Here is a 20,864-nt window from a genome sequence, read left to right as displayed (position 1 = left end):
AAATGATCCTGCAGTAATAGTATATATTTATATACAACAATCAGACAAACTTAGTTTCAGGTGCATTCCAGCAGGAACCGGACGCGACGCTCGTCTCCGGGTCCGGTGATTTGGTGCAATGCGAACGTTTGATCCGTTCCTCGCGTTCGATAGACGGACAAGGCGGGGAGCGGCAGCCCCCCCCCCCCCCCCATCGCTATAACCACGGCGCAGCGGCTCCACTTCCAAGTGCCATCCGATTTGCGCGCCGCCGCTTGCTGCACTGGTGAGGAAGAGGAGGGAGGAGGGGAAGACCCTGTGTCCCCCCCATCACGTTGATCTGAGCAGCTCAGTGTCAGGATCCGCTACGTCAAACAGATTACTCTCGGGGGTAGGACGGACCCCCCCCCCCTCGCCGCCTCCTCCTCCTCCTCCTCCTCCTCGGGCTCGCCTGGCTCATGGGCTGAGGAAGCGAGACGCGCCGCCGGAAAAAGCCTTTGACGCAAAGCAGAAGTGCGCGACTTTCCTTCTGGTCCTCCGCCCCGACGCGCTGGTGCGTAATGGCGAAAGAAAACGGCAAGTCCAGCGATGGATCGTGGAAAAAGCACGTCGGCGACATCAAGCAAACGTTCGACTTCAAGGAAGTCCTCGGGACGTGAGTAACGCCGCGGCGGAAACTTTGATCCCGGTGTGTGTAGATGAATGGAGGCATCATCAAAGGCACGGGAAGCAGACCGACAGCTGTTGCATGGATGCCGGGCCTTTTCTTCTGACATCCGCCAAGCGGGAGCGTTTTCTTCAAGAAAATAATAATCATTCACGACTATAACCGGTTAATTGCTTCGCCCAGGAATGACGCGTGACGTCAGACACACTTGATGCGCCTCGTTCATGTTCATTCAGCCTGGAAGATCTCTGGTGCCTTCAGTGTTCTCTTTCAGCCGTGGGACGTGACGTCTGGCGTTTACCTGTTTGCACAGTCGGATGGAGCGTCCTGGTAGTTCAGGAGCCACTTTTTGGGGTAGCCCCCCCCCCCCCCGCATCACGGAGCAGATCCGGGCTTAAGGCTGGGACGCACAGCTTTGCTATTTATTGACCAATGCAAGCAGGGCCTGTTTGCGTGCACAAAGGATGAAATCAGATCCTAAATTCTCGCCCGCCTGTGATGGCTTCATGTTCCTGCGTCTGGGGTTATAGACTAGTCGTAGAGCTCTGGCTCATTATTGTTCTGGATCCTTATTTATTGTTCTGGATCATTATTTATTGCTCTGGATCATTATTGTTCTGGATCATTATTTATTGTTCTGGATCATTATTTATTGCTCTGGATCATTATTGTTCTGGATCATTATTTATTGTTCTGGATCCTTATTTATTGTTCTGGATCATTATTGCTCTGGATCATTGTTGTTCTGGATCCTTATTTATTGTTCTGGATCATTATTGTTATGGATCATTATTGTTATGGATCATTATTGTTCTGGATCATTATTGTTTTGGATCATTATTTATTGTTCTGGATCATTGTTGTTCTGGTTGAAGTTCTCTCGCCCTTGGACTCCAGAGCAGACAGATTCCTGGGTTTATTTTTGGTCCGCTGTTTAGTGCTGCTTGACTTCACGTCTTTTCTTCTTTGAATAAATTAAGCTGCTGAGAGAGAGAGAGAGAGAGAGAGAGAGAGCCTCAGTGTGCCCCCTCCCCAATGGAGGACCCAGAGGAAACTGGTGAAAGCTAGATAATGCTTGTTTGACGTAAGCAAGTCTCAGTCGACCGAGGTTACAATCAATTGTTGGCTATATCTCATTTTTTATCTTTTTTCTCTCCCAAAGACGAATCCATGCTTCGAGTCAGAAGAACTGAATGATGTTCCTGGGGGGGGGGGGGGGGGGTGTTCCCCGGGTTTGTTTTTATTTTAAGTCTCTGGCCTCTCGTCTCCTCTCTGTGGTTGACCTGAACTCGGCTCGTGGGTCTTTCACAGACTCCCGCGGACTCATGCAGGCTCGTCGTCGTCTTCTTTGTAAAATGGTGCCGCTTGGATCAGACTGCAGAGCTGCTTGTCTTGAAGAGTAGCATCACGCCGGTGTGTGATTCACGTCACAGCAATGCAGCCTGCCAGCAGCCGGGGGCTCCCACCTGGAAGCTGCTCTGATTCCCCCCCCCCCAGGAAAGAACTGGCATGTTGGAGGAACACACACACACACCTAGCACACACCTCCAGGGCCAGTTTGGTGGTTCTTTTCAACTTTCTTAAAGGGGGGGGGCTCACGGTTGACTGATGATGATGATGAATATATTTATTAGATAGAATGTTAGAGTACGAGTACAGTCACACAGTAGCATGTATTACAGTACAAATAGAGTCAAACATCCTGTCTAAGAGGAGCATTTCAAAAAAGCCCTTGCGGTCTTGTTTCCGTTGAAAGTCCTTCGTACATAAATCATCCACAATTAACAATACAAATTTAACAATACAAATAAAAATAAAACCAATATTAAATTACTCAATTGATGCAACGTAACATTAGAAAAACAAAAATAAAAAGATTTTACACCGCCAGTGCAAATTAACAATTAATCTAAAATAAATTACACCACTGATGCAAAATGACAATGAATGCCAATAAATATTAATTGAGTATTAATATACTAATTGAGCGAGTTCTGTTCCCTGCTTCCTGTGTGTGTGTGTGTGTGTGTGTGTGTGTCTCATTCAGGGTCTGCCTTGTTGCCGCACAGTGTGGTTCACCTGCAGAAAAGCCCTGCAGCTTTGGTGACGGATTACAAATGAACAAGGAAGACAAATAGATTAACCTGCTTTACTCGCTGCTCCATCTTTCAACAGGCAGATTCCTCATCAGTCCCCCCCCCCCCCCCCCCCCATCGGCTTCCAGGTTTTTGACAGTTCCTCGGCTCGGTGAAACATAAGGATCCGTAAATTTAGTCCTCGTAAATGTGACCCTATTATGAAAATAGCAGATTTGATTTCGACTCGGCTCGAGGCCAGACTGCGTTTCTGCACGTTAGAATGATTTGATAATAAAAAGGAGTTGGGGAAGGAAGCCTGCGGCCGCATCTGTGGCTCTTGAGCCATACTTCTGTCTTTGCTGTAGCCATCGTTCGCTAACGGGATCTTTGCCACTGAAGCCAGAACTCCGACCTCGTTTCCATTTGCCTTGCGGCTAATTTCTGACCCGTAAGCTGCTGAAAGTCCCTGGGAGTAAATTTGCTAAGCTGGACCACAAGCACCTTTTAGAGATCCAGTTCAAGCCGGTGCTGTAAAAGTGCTCCAAAGGTGTTCTGATTCCCATATTTTATTCCTCTTTTTACCTCTGCCAAAAGGAGCCAGAGGAGATGACCTCATCATCCATATTTGTTTGTCTGTTTGCAAGATAGTCTTTTCAAAAGTTGTCAAAACTTTGCGATTAAATAATAATCAATGTCATTTTAAAGCACTGTCGTGATTATTTTTTCACTTTTTTTTCAACACCGAGATATAAAATGAAAAATAATTTTGCCTCTAGGAGATAAGACGGCTGAAAAGAGTGACGGGAGAAAGTGGAGTTCACATGGGACAAAAGGTTTGTGCCTATTCGGACATTTTGCCAACAGAATTAAAAATAAGAATTGGGCACAGTTTAAAATAAAATGACTCCGGCATCGGCAGCTCATGATGTTCCACCAATTGGCAAAGGTTTCGATCATCATTATTGTTATTATAGAAAATCCTATTTTAGCCAATTTCCATAAATTACAGATGCTAAAAAAAAACGAGTGAGCGCCTTTCTTCTTTCAGAGGACTGAATGCTGCCCGAAATGTTCAACTTTTAGCGACATCGGCGTTGGTGGAGGAGGCCCACTCTCTCTCTCTCTCTCTCTCTGAGTGCTTTCCAACTTTTCTAAATGGTAATGGATAAAGAGCAGTCCAGAATTGATGCTTTCCAGTCGCATTCCTTCCAAGTGTTTTGTTGTGTATTTCCAAAATACCGTTTTTTGATATTAAAGTGCTCGAGCGTTCGCCGGGGTTTTTTCCTCTGTTGGGCCGAACAGAACACCGTTAACAGCTGACTCACCTGGGTTGGATATTTACCCCCCAAGAGCCACACATTTCTGACTCCTCTGAGTGGACATTAATGAATAAACCAGCCTCTTTAACAGACGTACGACCCTGGTTCTAACAAAGCCCTGCTCATCCCTGAAGCATTAAAGTGCCTGCCTCCATGTATTGATCATTTTCCTAACACGGCTTGTGCAGAGACTAGTTGGCTTGGCGATGCGCTGAAAATGGCAGCTAGGCAACTGGGATGATGGGATTCTCTAGTCGCTCCCTCTGAAGATGATGCTACCTGCCGTCCGCTGTCCTCCAGCCGCGTTCACCGTGGGAGGAGATGATGCACGGTCTGTTTTTTAGGTCCTGCATGTTCTGAGCTTCCATTTGTGTTCCTGTGATCTCTCACCACTAGCCATCATGTGCTATCCTCTACACCCGGGGAGTTGAAGGGTTTCAAACGGCCTTTTTCCCAGAGCCCAGGAGGTGGTAATCATCCGTATTAAAATAATTCTGCTCCTTTCTGACGGCCTGATCCGTGGCTTCTGTCAGGATTCTGCCAAACATTTCCCTTGAGCGATGGATATTTTTGCCTTTCAGGTTTTTGTGAGTGGTATTAGGTTTATGGTTTCAGCCAGTAGGATAGGGATAACTACTGGATTTCATTCTATTGGCATTATTGGAGTTGATTGAACTCTCGCTGTTTACTGCATTGAGAGAAAACCGGCGTTTGCTCGTCTGACACTGAATGACCAGGGATGAAAACCACCATCGGATTGGTTTTATTACAGTTACAAAACAGAGGACTGTAAAATGTAGAGGTATTTATACTGAATACAAGCTAAAAAAACACAACTGGGAAAATAGTGTGTATGTCGTTTTGCTTGAAATACACTTTTAATGTTCGATCATTAACATCATGTGGCAGGGGCCCCAAGCGGGACGGCCAGAACCAAACTCTGCCTCTGCCTCGCACACACACTCACGCCTGTCGACAATTTAGCATAACCAATTCGCCTAAGTTGTATGTTTTCGGTGGCAGGCGGGAGCCGGAGTCAAACCTTTGACCTTCTTGCCGTAAGGCAACAGCGCTTACCACTGCGCCACCGTGCTGCCCTTTCACAAGAAATAGCCTCCATTAAAAGTGGAAAACCCCTTTTTTTTTCTGTATCCGCAGTATCCGCAATTCGGATGAAATTTGGTGGTGAGATAGAGATTTGCTTAGGCTCTGTTTTTCCCACACATCACTGCAATAATGGCCCCAAATATCCGGTATCAAACGCCCCCTATATTTCATTGTGTACTCATCATTAGCAAGAAAACCTGCCTGACCCCCCCCCCCCCCCCCCCCCCCCCCCGGATGCTTTCAGGGAAATGACGCGATCATGCGGTAGACCACGTGATCCGCCTTCTTTCTTTTGATGTAACTGTCACTGCACGGTGACTTTTTAAATACATTTGGTGGGACCCGGCTCTAGCTGCACCTCCGTTTTCAACTCCCACCCCACATGTTGCATAACAGACAGCTGTAATGCATCTTACACAAGATGATTCAATGTGATTACGCAGCAGCAACACAATACATGTACTGCCTGCGAATGTCAATAAGCCAGCCTCAGTTGTCGAGACTCCCACCCCCTCAAAAAAATAAAAATAAAACCTTAATCCACAGTGTCCTGATTTTCCTGGACATCTGAGCCTGGAGTAGATTTCTGGATGGTTGGATTCGGGACTTTCGAATCAGCAGCATTAGCAGAGTGAGCCAGCGTGCTTGTTTAGCGTTCGCCTGCCAATTTGGCTCGGCTGTCTTACACATGGTGTGTTGGTGTTAAGCGAGTGAAGACTGTCACACATGCACACAGACTATTCTGTCGTCCAAGAGCTGCAAAGACGGAGTTCTGTTGCTGCAGGAAGAACTTAATATTCAACAAGTGTTGCTGAAGGGACAGAAGCAGCGTGTTGTCATATCATTTTAATCCTGGGGGCATAGATTGAGAAGAGCTTCTGTGAAGGGTACGACGTTTTGTGTTTTCCTCTGTCATTGTTTGCAAGATGAAATCGTCTATAGATTTTGGTCAGCATGAGAGTTGATTGATCCGGGTATGAATTCTGCATCTCTTTAATGCAGCGAAACGACATTTTCTATTATTTTGTTGATATATCTTGACCCATTCCTTCACCAGTTTCATGGTAATTTATAAAGTAATTTGTATGTAATTTGCAAAATGGACTGCAGAGCCCGAAAGACAGAAAGAAAAACAAATCCTCACAGGCTGTTCTGGATCCACAGAAAGGAAATAGATAGAAATGGTTAAAAAAAACAACAACGGGTAAATATAGTGAAACCAGATCCCTAACTCCGCGCCTTTTGGGCAGAATCCTCTCAAACATTGAATAAGCTCCTTGTTGTCATGACAATCCATTGACTAGATTTAGTGGAATCTTGCTGACATTCAAATGCTGTTGGAAACAGAACAGGTAATAGTAAACAGAGTAGAAATGCCCAAGCATTTCATGATGTTCTGCCACAGTGCTCAAATCAACCTAAATTGCATGTTTCTGGAGGTGGGAGGAAACCCGGATGAAAAACACGCAAACTCAGCACAGACAGGACCCGAACCCGGTACCTGCTTTCTGTGTGGCGATGGCGCTACCCACTACGCCACCGTGCCGCCCTCTAAGATCCGGATCCGTCCTTGTGCAAAACCCTCAAAGAGATTAATGAAATGATCTCATGATTCTAAATATTACAAGTGGGCTTCCAGGGTCAAAGAATTAAGTACACTTACTATATATAAATACACGATATAATGTATATACAGTACTTATTTATATGTATACATACAGCCCATGCATGCACTGCAGCTTCCTGTGAAGTATGAATGAATTGTGGGAACGCTTGTCGTTCTTCGTGCAGGAGGAGAGTCACAAAGCTTTGGATTCGGAGCGGTTGCCATGTCAGTAACAGGAAGTGATGCTGCTTGTCGGTGCGGTGAGCGGTGACAGAAATAGGGTTGTTTCTTCTCACTGTCAGTCAGTTTACAGGTTTCCTGTGGGCTTTTCATCTCGGTGTGTCTCCTGCTGCAGAGAGCATGCTATGGCGAGTCGTGCTGCAGAGCGCTGCTTGACAGCACGGGCACACCGCTGGAAGAGCGAGACACTTCAGCCAACGCTCACACAGCTGTGGAAACCAGTCAGATGAATGGCTGAATGGAAACGATGGCCGTTGTCATCACGGCAACAGCTGCAGTGTTAAGACAGCGCTATAACGGGCCAGGAAGTGATGCTCCTGCAGCTCCGTCATTTACTGTTCACAAGCCCCTGCATTTACATGCTGCCCCCCCCCCCCCCCACACCCAGGTCAAAGTCAGGAGGACGAAGGGCCCCGCGCTCTTCCTGCTGCCTGTTTTACAGCGAATGTGTTCCGCCTCAGCTCACCTGAGGCTTTGTGGCTGCTAGGTAACGTGCTGCGGCTCTGGCTGACCCCCCCCCCCCCCCCCACCCCTGTGAAATGGTGGAGTGAGGGATTAGCATGGATTTGATGGCCTCTTTGGGATTTAGTGGTGCTGAGTTTAGAGCCTGTTGGGAGGGACTGATTACACTTTGAGAACATGATGCACCTGTTGATGTCAGCCATCTTGCTTTTTTTTGTGTTGTGTGGAGCGTTTGTATTGATGACGATCCAGAAAGACACTTTATTTCGCCCCCCTGTTGGTGAGATTTTACTGAAAAGGTCATGAAAATGGTTGGAATAAAGTTCAATTGCTGTTTTTTTTAAATATAAACTTGAAAAAAAATGAGAGGCCGGATTATATCGGATGATAAATATTCCCACACAAACATCCACCTGCCCTTCATCAGCATTGATGACAACAGTCATCCTCCTCATTTCAGGACATTTTACAAAGCATCCCAGCACATGCTTCAGGGATTATTTTAATCCTTTGGATTATGAGTTGTTTGAAGGCGACCCATGAGACGTCCATGTCGTCAATCACTTCTGTTCTGTATTCACATCAAACCCTGATTGGGGATGCGTGGGGAGGAAGAGGTGCGTAATGGTGAAGGTGAAATCCATTAAGGTGGAATTGCCGTGGTATCGCAAAGAGATTTGCTCGAGCAAATACTCCCTTAATTCCATATTTGTTTTTTTTTAAAGGTTCTCTCTTACGCATGGAGACAGATGGCCGAGGAAGACTAAACGCGTGCTTTTCAGAAGTCTTAAAAGTGTTTGCCGTGCATATGGTTGCACACGAGCGCCACAGTCACAGACTATGCACCACTTCTCAGTAAATATTCACAACATGCTGTGTGTGTGTGTGTGTGTGTGTGTGTGTGTGTGTGTGTGTACTCTCTGGCCAGTCTGCCTCTAAGTGCCCTCCATCTGCTCTCAGACGATGCGCTTTTTCCTGTGTCAATATTGCCCAAGCGCATAGAACGCAGCACCAACGAGGTTCTCCTGTTCTCTTGCAGCGGCGCGTTTTCTGAAGTGGTGATGGCTCAGGAGAAAGCCACAGGCAAGATGGTCGCAATCAAGTGCATCCCGAAGAAAGCGCTGAAGGGGAAGGAGACGAGCATCGAGAACGAAATCGCCGTTCTCAGGAGGTGGGTACGACGGTCCCATGGGACTCCAACCTTTTTGGGAAGAGTCCCCGGTTCCACGGCCTTTTGGGGAAACTTCTGCGTGTCTCACTCCAATCTGTAGTGATTCTGAGTTTTCTTTGCTAATGAAATTCAGTTTATTTATCTCAAAGTTAAGGGTTCTGGTATTCCCCTTTTCATGCTGCGTGGCTCCACCAACACTCCATCTGGTGGGTGACCTTCCACGGATCTGTTCTGCGCTTTGTTTCCGTTGGTCCATTTTGAAATGGAAGCTTCACGGCAGCCGGTCAATCTCATATCTTGGTAATAAATTGAGCTAAAATGTATTTAATGAACTGCAGGGAGACGTATAAGATCAGGATTTACTAGTTTCACAATTATTTTTAACCACAATACACGAAACTGCTGGGTAGCCACTGACAGGCCCACATTGTTTGTCTTCTAGTCCCGCCCATGCTTTTTCCAGTTCCGCCAACTCCTAAAATGGAAAACCTCACATCCGGTCAGATGGGGTAGAAGGACATTTAAAAAAACAAACATGTGCAATAACTCAGAATGCAGAAACTAGCTGTGAATGTCTTTAAAATTCAAATTCATGCCTGAAAATTGCCAGATGAAGAAATAATTTAATACAGTGTTTCATTTGGCTGCTAGAAGTGGACACAAAATGTCTCACAAATAATAAAAAGGTGTTTTCTCTTTATGCATGCAGGACCATAGTTTGTGTCGCCTCAAGCCGGAGGTGCCGGATGCGCCCCCCCGCCCCATTTCCTTTCCACATTTGTGGCAACTGTGGTCGCAAAAATGGCAATGACAATGGCAAGAAAACCGTGAAATTAACGGTTTAGAATTCATTAAACAAGCTTTTTTTTGTTTTGAAACTCATCCTGCAGGATTGTGTCTCAAGTGAAAGACAAGAGTTTTACTCCCTGTGTGTTCTCTGATATGGACATGATGTGGTGCTCTAATGGAACAAAAGGTGTTCGCTGCCATAGCAACAGATAACAGAACCGCCACCCTGGAGCCCGTAGTAGGGGTTAGAACACAGTGATCATGTCAAGGCTTCATAATAAAGACATTCGGCTGTGAAGTCTGTCTGAGTCATTAAAGGATTACTAACGGTGAAGAAAATCAAATCCATTTTGCTCCGGCTGCAGGCAAAAATAAATCCATCTTACCATTATTCATGTGCATCCGCTAATCACACTGTGATACAAGGTATTCACAGCTGTGCAGACAGCAACACACGGTAAAGGCATTTCATTGACAGCAGGCGATACTCCAGCCTCCTCCGAACCCCGATGAGTAATCAGGAACTCATTCAGTCTTGAAACAAACCAGTTTTTCTTGCTTTCTCGTTGTTTCTGACTAATTGTTCTCCTCCTTGCTTTGCACACACCCTCATGCTCCGTTTCCATAACAGCCCATCCAGTCATTTCTCTTCTGGAATCTAAAGGATTTTGTCAAGGTTGTTTAGACCTTTGAGACTCGCTACGCCTCCTCCTCTCCAACTCCCACCTTTTTTCTTTTTAGCCACCTACCCTTGTAAACATGCTCTTTCATCCGCTTCTCCTTGCACAGTTTTATTCGCTCTTTCATCCACCATCGATGGTAGCGGTCGACGACTTTGCGCTTATGGAAACACATTTCCATAAAAGGAATACCTCAGGAATTCCTTGCAGGAATCTGTTTAAATTTGGTGCAGCTGTCATAGGGCTTATGGACATTTTGAGACTATGAGATAACTTATATTAATACTACGCATTCATAACTAAGATCAAGTTGTAGCTGAAACTACTGCTTCAGTTAGAATTACAATTTCAAAAAAAAAAAAAAACTGAGCCAGATCCTGAAGAAGAATTTTACATTAAAAAAAAACTACCAAACTAATAAAAATAAAGTAGCTCCAAATTAGCAAATTAGTTAGCATTAACCCAAGAATTCATGCAGGATTTCTCACAAAATGTCTTAGAATTTAATGATGCAGTGATTTTATATCCAAAAGGTCACTGCGATGTCATAGAAACCTCTTTGACCATTAATCAGCCGCATATTCTACATCCTTGCATCCTGAGGTACGGCCGATGGTCTTTTCTTCACACTGTATACTGATTATGTCCATTTTCATTTTTTAATTTTAATTTTTTAATTTTCTAGATTCTTTGCAGCAACAGAGACATTTTTAGGATTTGTTTTGGGACCACAGGCTCAGTGGGTTATGCTGATATTGGCCTTCAGCTAGATTGGACCATGTAGCAAAGGGCTCTACAAAAGGATGATGATGAATATATTTATTAGATAGAATGTTAGAGCAGTACAAGTACAGTCAAATATCCTGTCTAAGAGGAGCATCGCAAAAAAGCCCTTGCGGTCTTGTTTCCGTTGAAAGTCCTTAGTACATAAATCATTGACATCTAACAATACCAATAAAATAAAAATAAATTACTCAACAGATGCAAAATAACAATAAATTAAAAAGACACATAATATGTACAATGTAGGTGGACAAAAAAAAGGGGGGGGGGGGTTGATCCGGAGAGAGTCGTGATGACTATCTCCGTTTCTGGCCTCCTGAAAGGTGAATTATTTAAGTCTGAGGATGAAGTGCTGCTTTGCTGATGTGCTGAGAGGCAGTAATTCTGGCTCGATATCTGAATGCCGATTGGTTGGTTGCTTGGACACAGACAACCATCATGATAAATCCAATGTTGCCATCACGACTCACTGATTAGCAACCTTTAAGAATCCTCCTGCCCTCTTTCATGCAAAAAGGATTTCTCCCTCAGTCAAAACATCCACTTGGCAAGGTTCTGTTTTGTCGACGGTAAACTCGTACATGTACACAAACTGCGTCCGGATGCAGGCGACGACAGATTAGACGAGGCTAATCGCACCTCATTGGTGGCTGCTCTAATATCTAAATGCTGATATTAAATTAACTCGGGTTGAATCTTCTGCTCTTTGTTTCCAGGATAAAACACGAGAATATTGTGGCTCTGGAAGACATCTATGAGAGCTCGAACCACCTGTATCTCATAATGCAGCTGTGAGTACATCAAACCGTCACATTGTTTGCTGAGGTCAGCTCTTTGTCTGCTGCTTGACCTGACATTTTGATTACAGAGTTTGTGACTGAATATGTGCCAGGCAGGATAAATGTCTCAAATAAAGAAGACGACAGGTTGGAGGAATGTTTTTATCTGAGCGTTATAGACGATAACCCTGACAACGTGCTCATATCTGCGGCTGACAGATGTTGGAGAAGCTCATCTGGAAAACAAACGTTTGGTTTCAATCCAAAGTATAAAAAGCTGTGGATTGATTTGGGTTTTTGTATTCCTGCGTCTGTATCTGTGCCCTGGCTTGTGATCAGGAATGACCTTGCTACGTGTGCTCTTTTTTTTTCAGGGTATCTGGAGGGGAGCTGTTTGACCGCATCGTAGAAAAAGGCTTCTACACAGAGATGGATGCCAGTCGACTCATCCAGCAGGTTTTGGATGCAGTCAATTATCTACATTCCATGGGCATAGTGCACAGAGACCTAAAGGTACCGCTGCATGTATCATTCAGCCGTAGAGTACTCGCCTAATCCTCTGTAATTGTTGAGAGGAATTTTTTTTAGCTTCAGCAACAGGCGGGGGGGGAGGCTTTTTATCTAACCTGCGTTAACCTGCGATGTTACATAAGCGCTTGGCGAGGATCACCCACAGAGATTAAACGCCAGGGGATTTTCCTCAGCGCTAAAACTGATGAAGCCTCTTGGAAGAGCAGTAAAACTGTCCCCAAACTCTTGGAAAGACTAATCTGGGGGATTTAGTTTCATATTTTGTCTGGTTGAAACTTAATCTACGCAGATGGTACAGAAGGTCAAAATGAAAAACTCTCGTTCCCAGCCTGAGAACTTGCTGTACTTCAGTCCCCACGACGAATCAAAGATCATGATCAGTGACTTCGGCTTGTCCAAGATGGAGGGAACCGGCGACGTGATGGCCACCGCCTGTGGGACTCCAGGATACGTGGGTGAGGATGCCGTCTGACTCCTGGCCTAGATGCAACCTTCCTCAGAGATAATTAGATCTAATCTCATCTGCCAGAAGCCGCAAAATAACTCCAGTTCTTCTTCAGCTACTGTTTCATGGTGATTGGTCAAAAGCCATTTACAAAACTGACTTCATTCTTCTAGCTCCGGAGGTTTTAGCTCAGAAACCCTACAGTAAAGCTGTGGACTGCTGGTCTATCGGGGTCATCGCTTATATTCTGTAAGTGTTTACTTCTATTAGGAAAAATGATAATTTACTGAGTATAATTAAGACAGCAAATATAAACATGACTTTATATTGTGGAATTGCACGTCTATTTTTTTTATTTGCATATCATTGAGATGCACAGTTGTCTCATTTAATATGCACGCAGGGACTGTAATCTCTTTTTGCAGTCTGCTGCAGCGCTGTGTGATAAATCAACCTGCCAGTGAATGAGATTAGCCTGCAGAAAAATCCTTTTAAATTTGAGTTAAAGTTTTGAACATCAGCTGGACGACAGCACGCTTTTGTGTAAGAATCCATCTCCATCTTCTCAGGCTCTGCGGCTACCCTCCATTTTATGATGAGAACGATTCGAAGCTGTTTGAGCAGATTCTCAAGGCCGACTACGAGTTTGACGCACCGTACTGGGATGACATTTCAGACTCTGGTGAGCAGTGAGCCTTTGTCTGACTCTGAGGAAGAGCCCTTTGCATTCTGGAGTGCATCCGGATTAAGGAAGGGAATCGGGGTTCATTTTTTTTGAACATTGGACTTTCTTCACCTTTTGGTCAATGATTCCTAAAATACTCAGCAGATTACCATGAAACTGTGTGGAAATGTGGAGAATCATTCATTCATTCATTCTATTCAACTATTTGCAATGTTCATGTGAAACAGATCGGGAAACGGGTGGATCCATGATTTTGCTTGTTTGTTTACTGGTTTACTTTAACATTCCAGCCATTTTGCATGGTAAATACTCCCCCCCCCCCCCCCCCCCCAGCCAAAGACTTCATCAGTTGCCTGATGGAAAAGGACCCAGAGAAGAGATTCACATGTGACCAGTCCCTTCAGCATCCTTGGTGAGAAAGGAAGCGTCACCACACCCGGGCCTCAACCAGACAATTAGCGCCGACCGCACGCGTCTTGTTGAGATTAAACTGTATTATGACGCAGATTGCTGGATTTACGCATTTTATCATGGAGAGCGTTGTCCTCCCATTGTCATCTGTCGCCATGGCAGCAAACCCGCCTCTGCTCAGCAGCGTCAGCACTTAGAGAGAAACCTGCTGAATGCATGGCTGCCAATTAGTGGCTGAATCCTTGAAGAAAGTGGAAGCTTTAATGAACAATAAGGATGTCTTCCCATTGATACTGATCAATGGACCATCAGGTCCTTTGATCAGTATCAATGGACCTGATGGCCCGTAATGGGCCTTTTGGGTCCTGGGCAGGTGGTTTCTCTGACACCGAAATGTAGCAGAGATAAATGGCTTTCATTTTAGACTATCATGCTCAGATATTATGATGAATGTGAGTGTGTGTGCAACCGCTTGTGAAATCCTTCACCCATCGGGCCGAGATGCTTCAGTAGAATGAAAATAAATGATGTAAAGTCATGAGACAATACGCAGCTCAAGTAATGGCTCCCAACACATAGAAATGGAATGTCATCCTGCGTTTGCGTGTGCGAATTGTGTGAATCGGCGTAATCCGAAAGGCCGTGATGTTTGACTTTCAGGATTGCTGGGGACACCGCTCTCTGCAAGAACATACACGAATCAGTCAGCCGACAGATGCGGAAAAACTTTGCCAAAAGCAAATGGAGGGTGAGTGCGTGAGAGCTAAAAAGAAAAACATCTGAATTCTTATTGATTTTCATTTATCGTTTCGCATCCCCTCTCCACAGCAAGCCTTCAACGCGACGGCTGTGATCCGCCACATGAGGCGCCTGCAGCTGGGCTCCAGCTTTGGCAGCAACATTCACAGCGTCAATGCCGCGTCCAATCCCCAGGGCCGAGCTCCGGCCAAGAGCCAGTCGGTGGACTGCGCTCCGCTGTCCCTGAAGGACTGTGAGTGGCTCTTCCGACGTTCTCTCTGCAATCAGCTAAGCAACTTTTAGCACCTCGCTCCTCTGAGCTCTCTTCTCCGTGCTGTTAAATCTTAAATCTTGTCCAGGTGAGATTCAGAATGTTGCAGAAGTCATCTGAGGGTGGGAAAGCAACTTGACCTCTGCACAAAGAACTGGTTGAAGACCTTAAAAAAAACGTCTCTATTCTCCGTATGCTAAAGCCATATCCTCTCCCACAGGCCCGCCGATTGCTCCTCTGCCCTCAGCTGTTAACGTGCACCATCAGAACTCTGACGCCTCCTCCACCGGGCAGGAGGAACCCTCTGCGGTGGCCGAACCGTCGCTGCCACGGCCCTCCACGGTTACCGTCATCCACACTGGGACTAAATGACGCCAGGTGCCGCGGGAGGTGAGCTGGGAGACCACGGAGCTTTGAGGCGGGATGAAACAATCCCAGGCCTCATAATTCGGCATCGTCGCCCGGTTCGTTCATCCCGCAACCTCCCACTATGTGTCTGCTAAACCACGGGAGGAATTTGAGGAGCATCGGCTCAGCTCCATTTACCATGGCTCAACACGGCGCCATGCTGCTTCATACAGAACTGGAGGTTCACCAGGAGGGGGCCATGTCCAGCCTGGATCGTGCACCCCCCCTCCGCCAGCGGACTAACACGCAGTCGGGCTGGGAGGTGCCACACTAGAAGGGAAGTCATTGAGGCTGCTATTATTTTTGGACTGAGAGAGTATCTTGGAACAAGGGTGCTCCGTTGTATGCCTTGTATAAATACCTTGCCTGGATCTGCAGAGTGGGGGGGGTCATCTTACGCAAGTGAAATATAAGCTTCAAGCCGTGGTTGATAATCGTGACGTCATCTGCACCCTGAAGTCCTTGTCGTTTTTACAGCTCTTGTCCATTTGCTGTGGTTCTTCGCTCCAGTGGCTCGCAGGGTAAAAACGTCCGACAGTGTGACGGTGCGTTATCGCTTGCTTTAAATTGTGCGGACAAGAAATTACCTTTCACAGGCGGGTGTGACGCACTGATGTATTGACTTATTTATTTTTCTTACAATATATTGTGACTTTTTAGTGAGACTATTTGGTGGGGGGGGGGATTTGTCAAATTGTGTTATGATGATATGATAAAGAGACAGTATCTAATAGTCGTGACTTTGTAATCGGATTCGTTACTCTTGACATGACTGTGAGGTCCTCCTTGACGACGGGGGGGGGGGGGCGGACACGTGTTGCCGTGTGACCAGTTCTCAGGGATGCGCTCCATTGTGAAACCGACCAGGAGTGAGATGGTGAAGAGTTGAGAAGTTAAACAACCAAAACGCTGCATATTATTTCTAAATGTGCCATTGGGAGTTTGATGAACGGGTCCCTTCTTTTATATCCATCCTTATTGATGGTATGAGTGTAATGTAACTGTTACTGAAAAAAAAAAGCAACTTGAATTATATTTGGAATGTATCTTCAATGGCTCCCATTGCGGTATTGTGTAATTATTTGCGTACAGTTCAATAGTTAGTACTATCGAGCTTTCTTTCCGCTCATGAAGCTGGTCTGAAATCAATCAGCTCGCTTTGCTGTGTGTAACCACTGTGCTTTCACACCAGCCTGTTGAATTTAGCAGACTCTCGCTCAGAGGAAGGATCCGTCTTTGTGTTTTGTCTGTGGTGCGTCTGAATTTAAAGATCGCTCCACCAGAGATCTTTTCTATCCTGTGTTATTTAAAAACACTGTGGTGAATATTTCAGCGAGGCTGTTCCTGATTTTTCTTGACTGATTTTTTTTTGCCTACCAAAGCATTTAACAACACATGTATTTCCATACTGTTATAGAAATGTGCTTTGGACTAATGGACAAATTCATGTATTAAAAAAAAGTTGTTTGCTTAAGTCACTGCTTCTTTGGGTGAGGGGGGTTACAGCTTAGTTTATACACGCTTTATTTATTTATTTATTACAGAAAAATGTTGAATATAGACTTTTTAATGAGTAGAGTCAGTAAATACATCGTAATACAGGATCGATCTAATGTTTTCACAGTATTTAGCCGAGCAGACGCTTAACCTGAAAGTAAAAAGAGAAAACATTTAACAGCTCTGTACTCCATGCCCTTTCCTAGTTAAAAACATGTTGACCTGGTGACCTGTTTAAAACATCGATCTCGGTCTCAGATGGAGTGACGGTCGGTTACTCCTGGGGGGAGGATACATCCCATCGTGGTGGAACTCCCTCCACTGCTCAGTGCGCTCTCTGGTCCGCCCGTATTGTTCTGGGGAGATTTGTCAGACTTCTAGTTAACGAATGATCAAACTCATCCTGGTAAGCAGGATCAGACATCGGGGGGTTGCGTACCATCGTTGTCCTCTTCGACGTAGCTGTCTCAAGCTCATTCCTCTTCTCCTCGTGAAACTCCATCTTTTGTTCATCTGCAGCCAGAATCTGCCTCTGCTCAGCTGCAAGCACAGAGGAGGGCGATGCTGAATCTGTCAAGTTAAAGATCTTACATATATCCATTAAAATATAATAGGAGTTCTATCAATCACATTTAACTGAGAAATTATTGCAACAAATTCCCTTTAAAAAAAGGGATTTGGGGCAGATTTGTCAGTTGTCAGTTCACCTCTGCCGAGGGGCCCTTGTGCAAGGCACCAAGCCCCTAACGGCTCGCATTGCATCGCCATGTGGCAGCCCATTGTTCAACATCTCCGCCCACTGCACGTGTATCTTCCCTGTGTGTGTGTGTGTGTAGTGTTCATGCCTATAGGTCATTTAGTCAGGCCTGTGTATGTAAAAATATTTTTTTTTATTTGTATTTATTTATATTGATTACCATCGCCATCGTTCTTAATCTCCGTCCTGAACAAATCCCTCCACAGAAGTGATAGAAAAGTCATTCAACAATCCTTATCCATCCAAAAACGCATCCTCAAATTCAGCAGAGGTCACTGTGGGATTTGAGGGGCCTGAATTAGAAACGTCCGAGTCGCTTGAGCTGGGATGGGTTGCTATCTGGGTCCGGTTCCTAGCAGGTACTAATATAGATACAGAGGAGTGAAGCCAAAGGTTCCAGGTGGCCTGCATGTGACCGCCGAACAGGCTGGACATTTGAACAAGACCAAAGCATGCTTAAGTGATCATCTGTCACGCTTCAGGGAAGCTCACACACTGACTTAAATAACATTACAATGAGCCATTAGCTGTGACTTAGTTTTAGTTTTTAGTTTTAAATAACAGATTTGAATTTTTTTTTGTTTGTTTTGTTTTTTTACCGATGGATGTTAGTCTTTGTGTCTTATTCCTTCTCAGCATTACCAAACACACAGCAGACCTCTCCCACCCCGTTCTCCCGGTGTGGATGCACACATTCCACATTCATCTCCCAGCTGCTCACCCTCTCACTCATCCATCCATCTCATTCCTCTCGCTGTGTTCTGCTGCTTTGAGTTCATTTATCCCGGCTTGAGCTGCACAAAGTGCCTGCAGGACGCCGGCACAGAGTAGCGGCCTCGCTGTGTGTGCCCTCAACTTCCTGTTGGCAGGAAAGTGCAGAGCTGTGCCTCTAAATCACTGAAGAATCACTGACTTTTCACAGGCTTTGTGAGGAGCGCTCTCACTGGAAGGGGTGTGTGTGTGAGCTCCGTGCTGCCCTGTGACTCCAGCTGAGCCAGTGTTTGACCACCAGACCAGAGTCTGGTTTCTGTCCGCCACAATCGTAAAAGTATTCGGCTTGCTATTTACATGTTCGCTCGCTGTCCACTCAAACTTATTGCTGTTTGGGTACTTAGCAAACGTAAACCCAGCATCATTTACATTGGTTTTATCCATGTTGGTGTTGTACTTGTGTTGATCTGCATTTTTCCTTTTAGTACTTTTGTGCAAAACAGCTTCTCCTAAGAGGAATTAAATGTTTTACTGATATTAATTCAGTCAAATCAATGAGAGTGAACACATTTCCTCCAACTAACACGTCGCTGATGCTATAGCGGCATATCCACGCACAGCATCGACACACTTGTCCATTTACACAAACCTCTACTGGACCTTGATTTCATCTCTTTGTTTCCATTTTTTCAGATGTAAATAAGATATGTTTTTGTATTTAAAAAATAGTAGTAGCGGAAACATATATTTCAAATAACGATAATAAATGCTGACAATTACTTCCTTTGTGGGATAACAGTGAAAAACAAGTCATGGCCTCAGACAAAAAAACAAACCCAGAGTGAACTCACCATTGATATCATCCTGAGACTTCACGCCCCGTCTGCTGCGTCTCCTGGAGAAGTTCGAGGCGTCGGGCTCCTTCATGAAGATCCTCTTCAGCCGACCTGAGGCGCAAGTGGGAGGAGGTCCGAGTCATAACATAATGGGATAAAGAGCGAGAATGTTGAAGGGATGCAGCTGATGCAGCTTCTCGCCTTGTGGGTTTACCGCTGCCTGTGCTGCCGGATACAGCCGTAGAATCAGCCTTGGAGGTCACTGGGTCACAAGACAAAAGAGGGTTCCTAACTAGAACGCAAAATCTAGGCTAAGAAAACAAACAGTTATCTTTGTATATGCTGCCAATATACTCCTGAAAATATCTCCTGCATCAGAGGATAGTGCCAGGAACAGAGCCATGAAGGCTACATTCATACAGGACATCTTAAGTTCTATGTCTGGATTGTTGAGGGATTCGAGCAGTGAAGAAGACCACAAGGGAGAGGTGAGTAAGATGTTTTAAGAGAGGTGGGGTGGAAGTCTGGAGGATTATTGACTGCTTGTCAGAGCAGAGGGAGGGAGTGTCCCTGCGGATCCGATAAGAGGCCGGATCCAACACTCAGCAGAGAGTTTCCAAGTCACAACACATAGCTGAATATCAACTTCACACACAGTAAATGGTTGTGCGCTTTGGGCCACTTATGTGTTATTGGACTTTAGTTAGCATCATGGGTCCATTAGGAATTGTTTCTGCAGCCATAGAAGGACAAAGTTGAGGTGCTCAGTAAACAACGCACAGGATGGATCTGCACCACTTGACTGTTTAATACCCACAAGTCTTAAGGTGAGGGCGCGGGTGGCTTTTTGAATATAGTAAATGTGATTTTAACAAGCCAAAAAAGAGAAAAGAGAAGCATATAAGAGGCGTAAATTTATTTTACATTTGACCAAGCAAAGATTCTGAGGTTTGAAATCAGGACCTACACTATGCTTTAATTTGGGATAATATTATTTGCACAACAGTGCTGCTGGTCTGGAGATAAGGCAATAAAGGTAAGGGATGAAGAATTTATATAGCATTACCTGTACATATAATTTATTAATTCATTCGCTTGTTATTTTCCCTAAGAAAATCATGAAGACACTTGTGCAAAACAGTGCTATTCATAAGGACACTTGTGCATTTTTTGAATGTTTAATATCCTACTTTTTTTCCTCCAACAATTTGGAGTGTTTCAGTGGTTTTAAATAGAAAACACAAAGGAGATAAACCTTGAGGAAATATGAGGACAAGCAACAAAGGCACAAATTATGTACTGTATATTTCAGTCAGACATAACAAGGCATGGCTTTCATGTTATTGTGGCTTCATCTATCTGATAAAATAATTGTTTTTAACCCAGGATATAATGACAGCTTTACTGTGTCACCGGAGAAACTTGAGGTTCTTTTTTTGGGGGGGGGGGGGGGTATCTTTGTTACTGATTGCATTTAGTTTATCATTATAAGTTAATAAGGGGGAAAAATGATGTAATTACTTTCCTACAATTCAATCCCATCAAGAAAATAGCATTAAATAACTATCTTGTAAAATATTTTCCAGACTGTAGCATTTCCTCCAGTAGGGGGCGCTGTGGGGCAGCACCGACCACATTTCTGTCAACTTCCGTTGGGTGTCGCTGTTTCCCCGATGTCATCTCGACGCGGTAGCAGCGTCAGCGGGCAAGAGGACGGAGCTCTTCGAGCAATCCTCACCGTCTCTCGCACTGCCATGGTCTCTCCGAACGCGTAATCTTATTTCCCACCTGGAGTTAAACTTTAGAACCTAAAAGCAAAACCATGATGCGGATATAAGGGACGCCGGAGAACAGAAAGTAGTTCGGATCGCACGGAAGCCACAAAGAAGAAGAGGTCTCGTTGTTTTTAACACC

The 20,864-nt window shown here is 45.0% G+C and overlaps 2 protein-coding genes across 2 annotated transcripts; one reads left to right on the top strand and one right to left on the bottom strand.

The window, feature by feature from the left end:
- Positions 1-539: 539 nt before the first annotated feature.
- camk1db (calcium/calmodulin-dependent protein kinase 1Db) lies at positions 540-15,113 on the top strand. The gene is made up of 11 exons (XM_068739118.1): positions 540-634; positions 8,498-8,629; positions 11,598-11,672; positions 12,035-12,173; positions 12,520-12,646; positions 12,810-12,885; positions 13,206-13,318; positions 13,655-13,733; positions 14,393-14,480; positions 14,561-14,723; positions 14,962-15,113. The coding sequence occupies exons 1-11, from the start codon at positions 540-542 to the stop codon at positions 15,111-15,113; spliced, it is 1,239 nt and encodes a 412-aa protein (XP_068595219.1).
- Positions 15,114-16,763: 1,650 nt separating this feature from the next.
- Positions 16,764-20,706, bottom strand: ucmab (upper zone of growth plate and cartilage matrix associated b). Its single transcript, XM_068738911.1, is given in 9 exon segments — positions 16,764-16,797; positions 16,877-17,002; positions 17,086-17,110; positions 17,113-17,186; positions 18,966-19,070; positions 19,159-19,201; positions 19,324-19,452; positions 19,454-19,551; positions 20,598-20,706. Coding segments are annotated over 8 exon segments (705 nt in total). The 3' UTR covers positions 16,764-16,797; positions 16,877-16,880.
- Between the last annotated feature and the right edge of the window lie 158 nt (positions 20,707-20,864).

The sequence above is a fragment of the Brachionichthys hirsutus genome, chromosome 5, assembly GCF_040956055.1.
Source record: "Brachionichthys hirsutus isolate HB-005 chromosome 5, CSIRO-AGI_Bhir_v1, whole genome shotgun sequence".
In the NCBI taxonomy this organism is placed as follows: Eukaryota; Metazoa; Chordata; class Actinopteri; order Lophiiformes; family Brachionichthyidae; genus Brachionichthys; species Brachionichthys hirsutus.
Note: the sequence above shows the minus strand (reverse complement) of the source record. Positions and strands in the feature narration are given on the sequence as shown.

Coding starts and splice junctions, on each gene's coding strand:
- camk1db (XM_068739118.1), top strand. CDS start 540: ATGGCGAAAGAAAACGGCAAGTCCAGCGATGGATCGTGGAAAAAGCAC. Junction 12,647..12,809: donor TGGGACTCCAGGATACGTGG/GTGAGGATGCCG, acceptor TCATTCTTCTAG/CTCCGGAGGTTTTAGCTCAG. Junction 14,724..14,961: donor TCCGCTGTCCCTGAAGGACT/GTGAGTGGCTCT, acceptor CCTCTCCCACAG/GCCCGCCGATTGCTCCTCTG.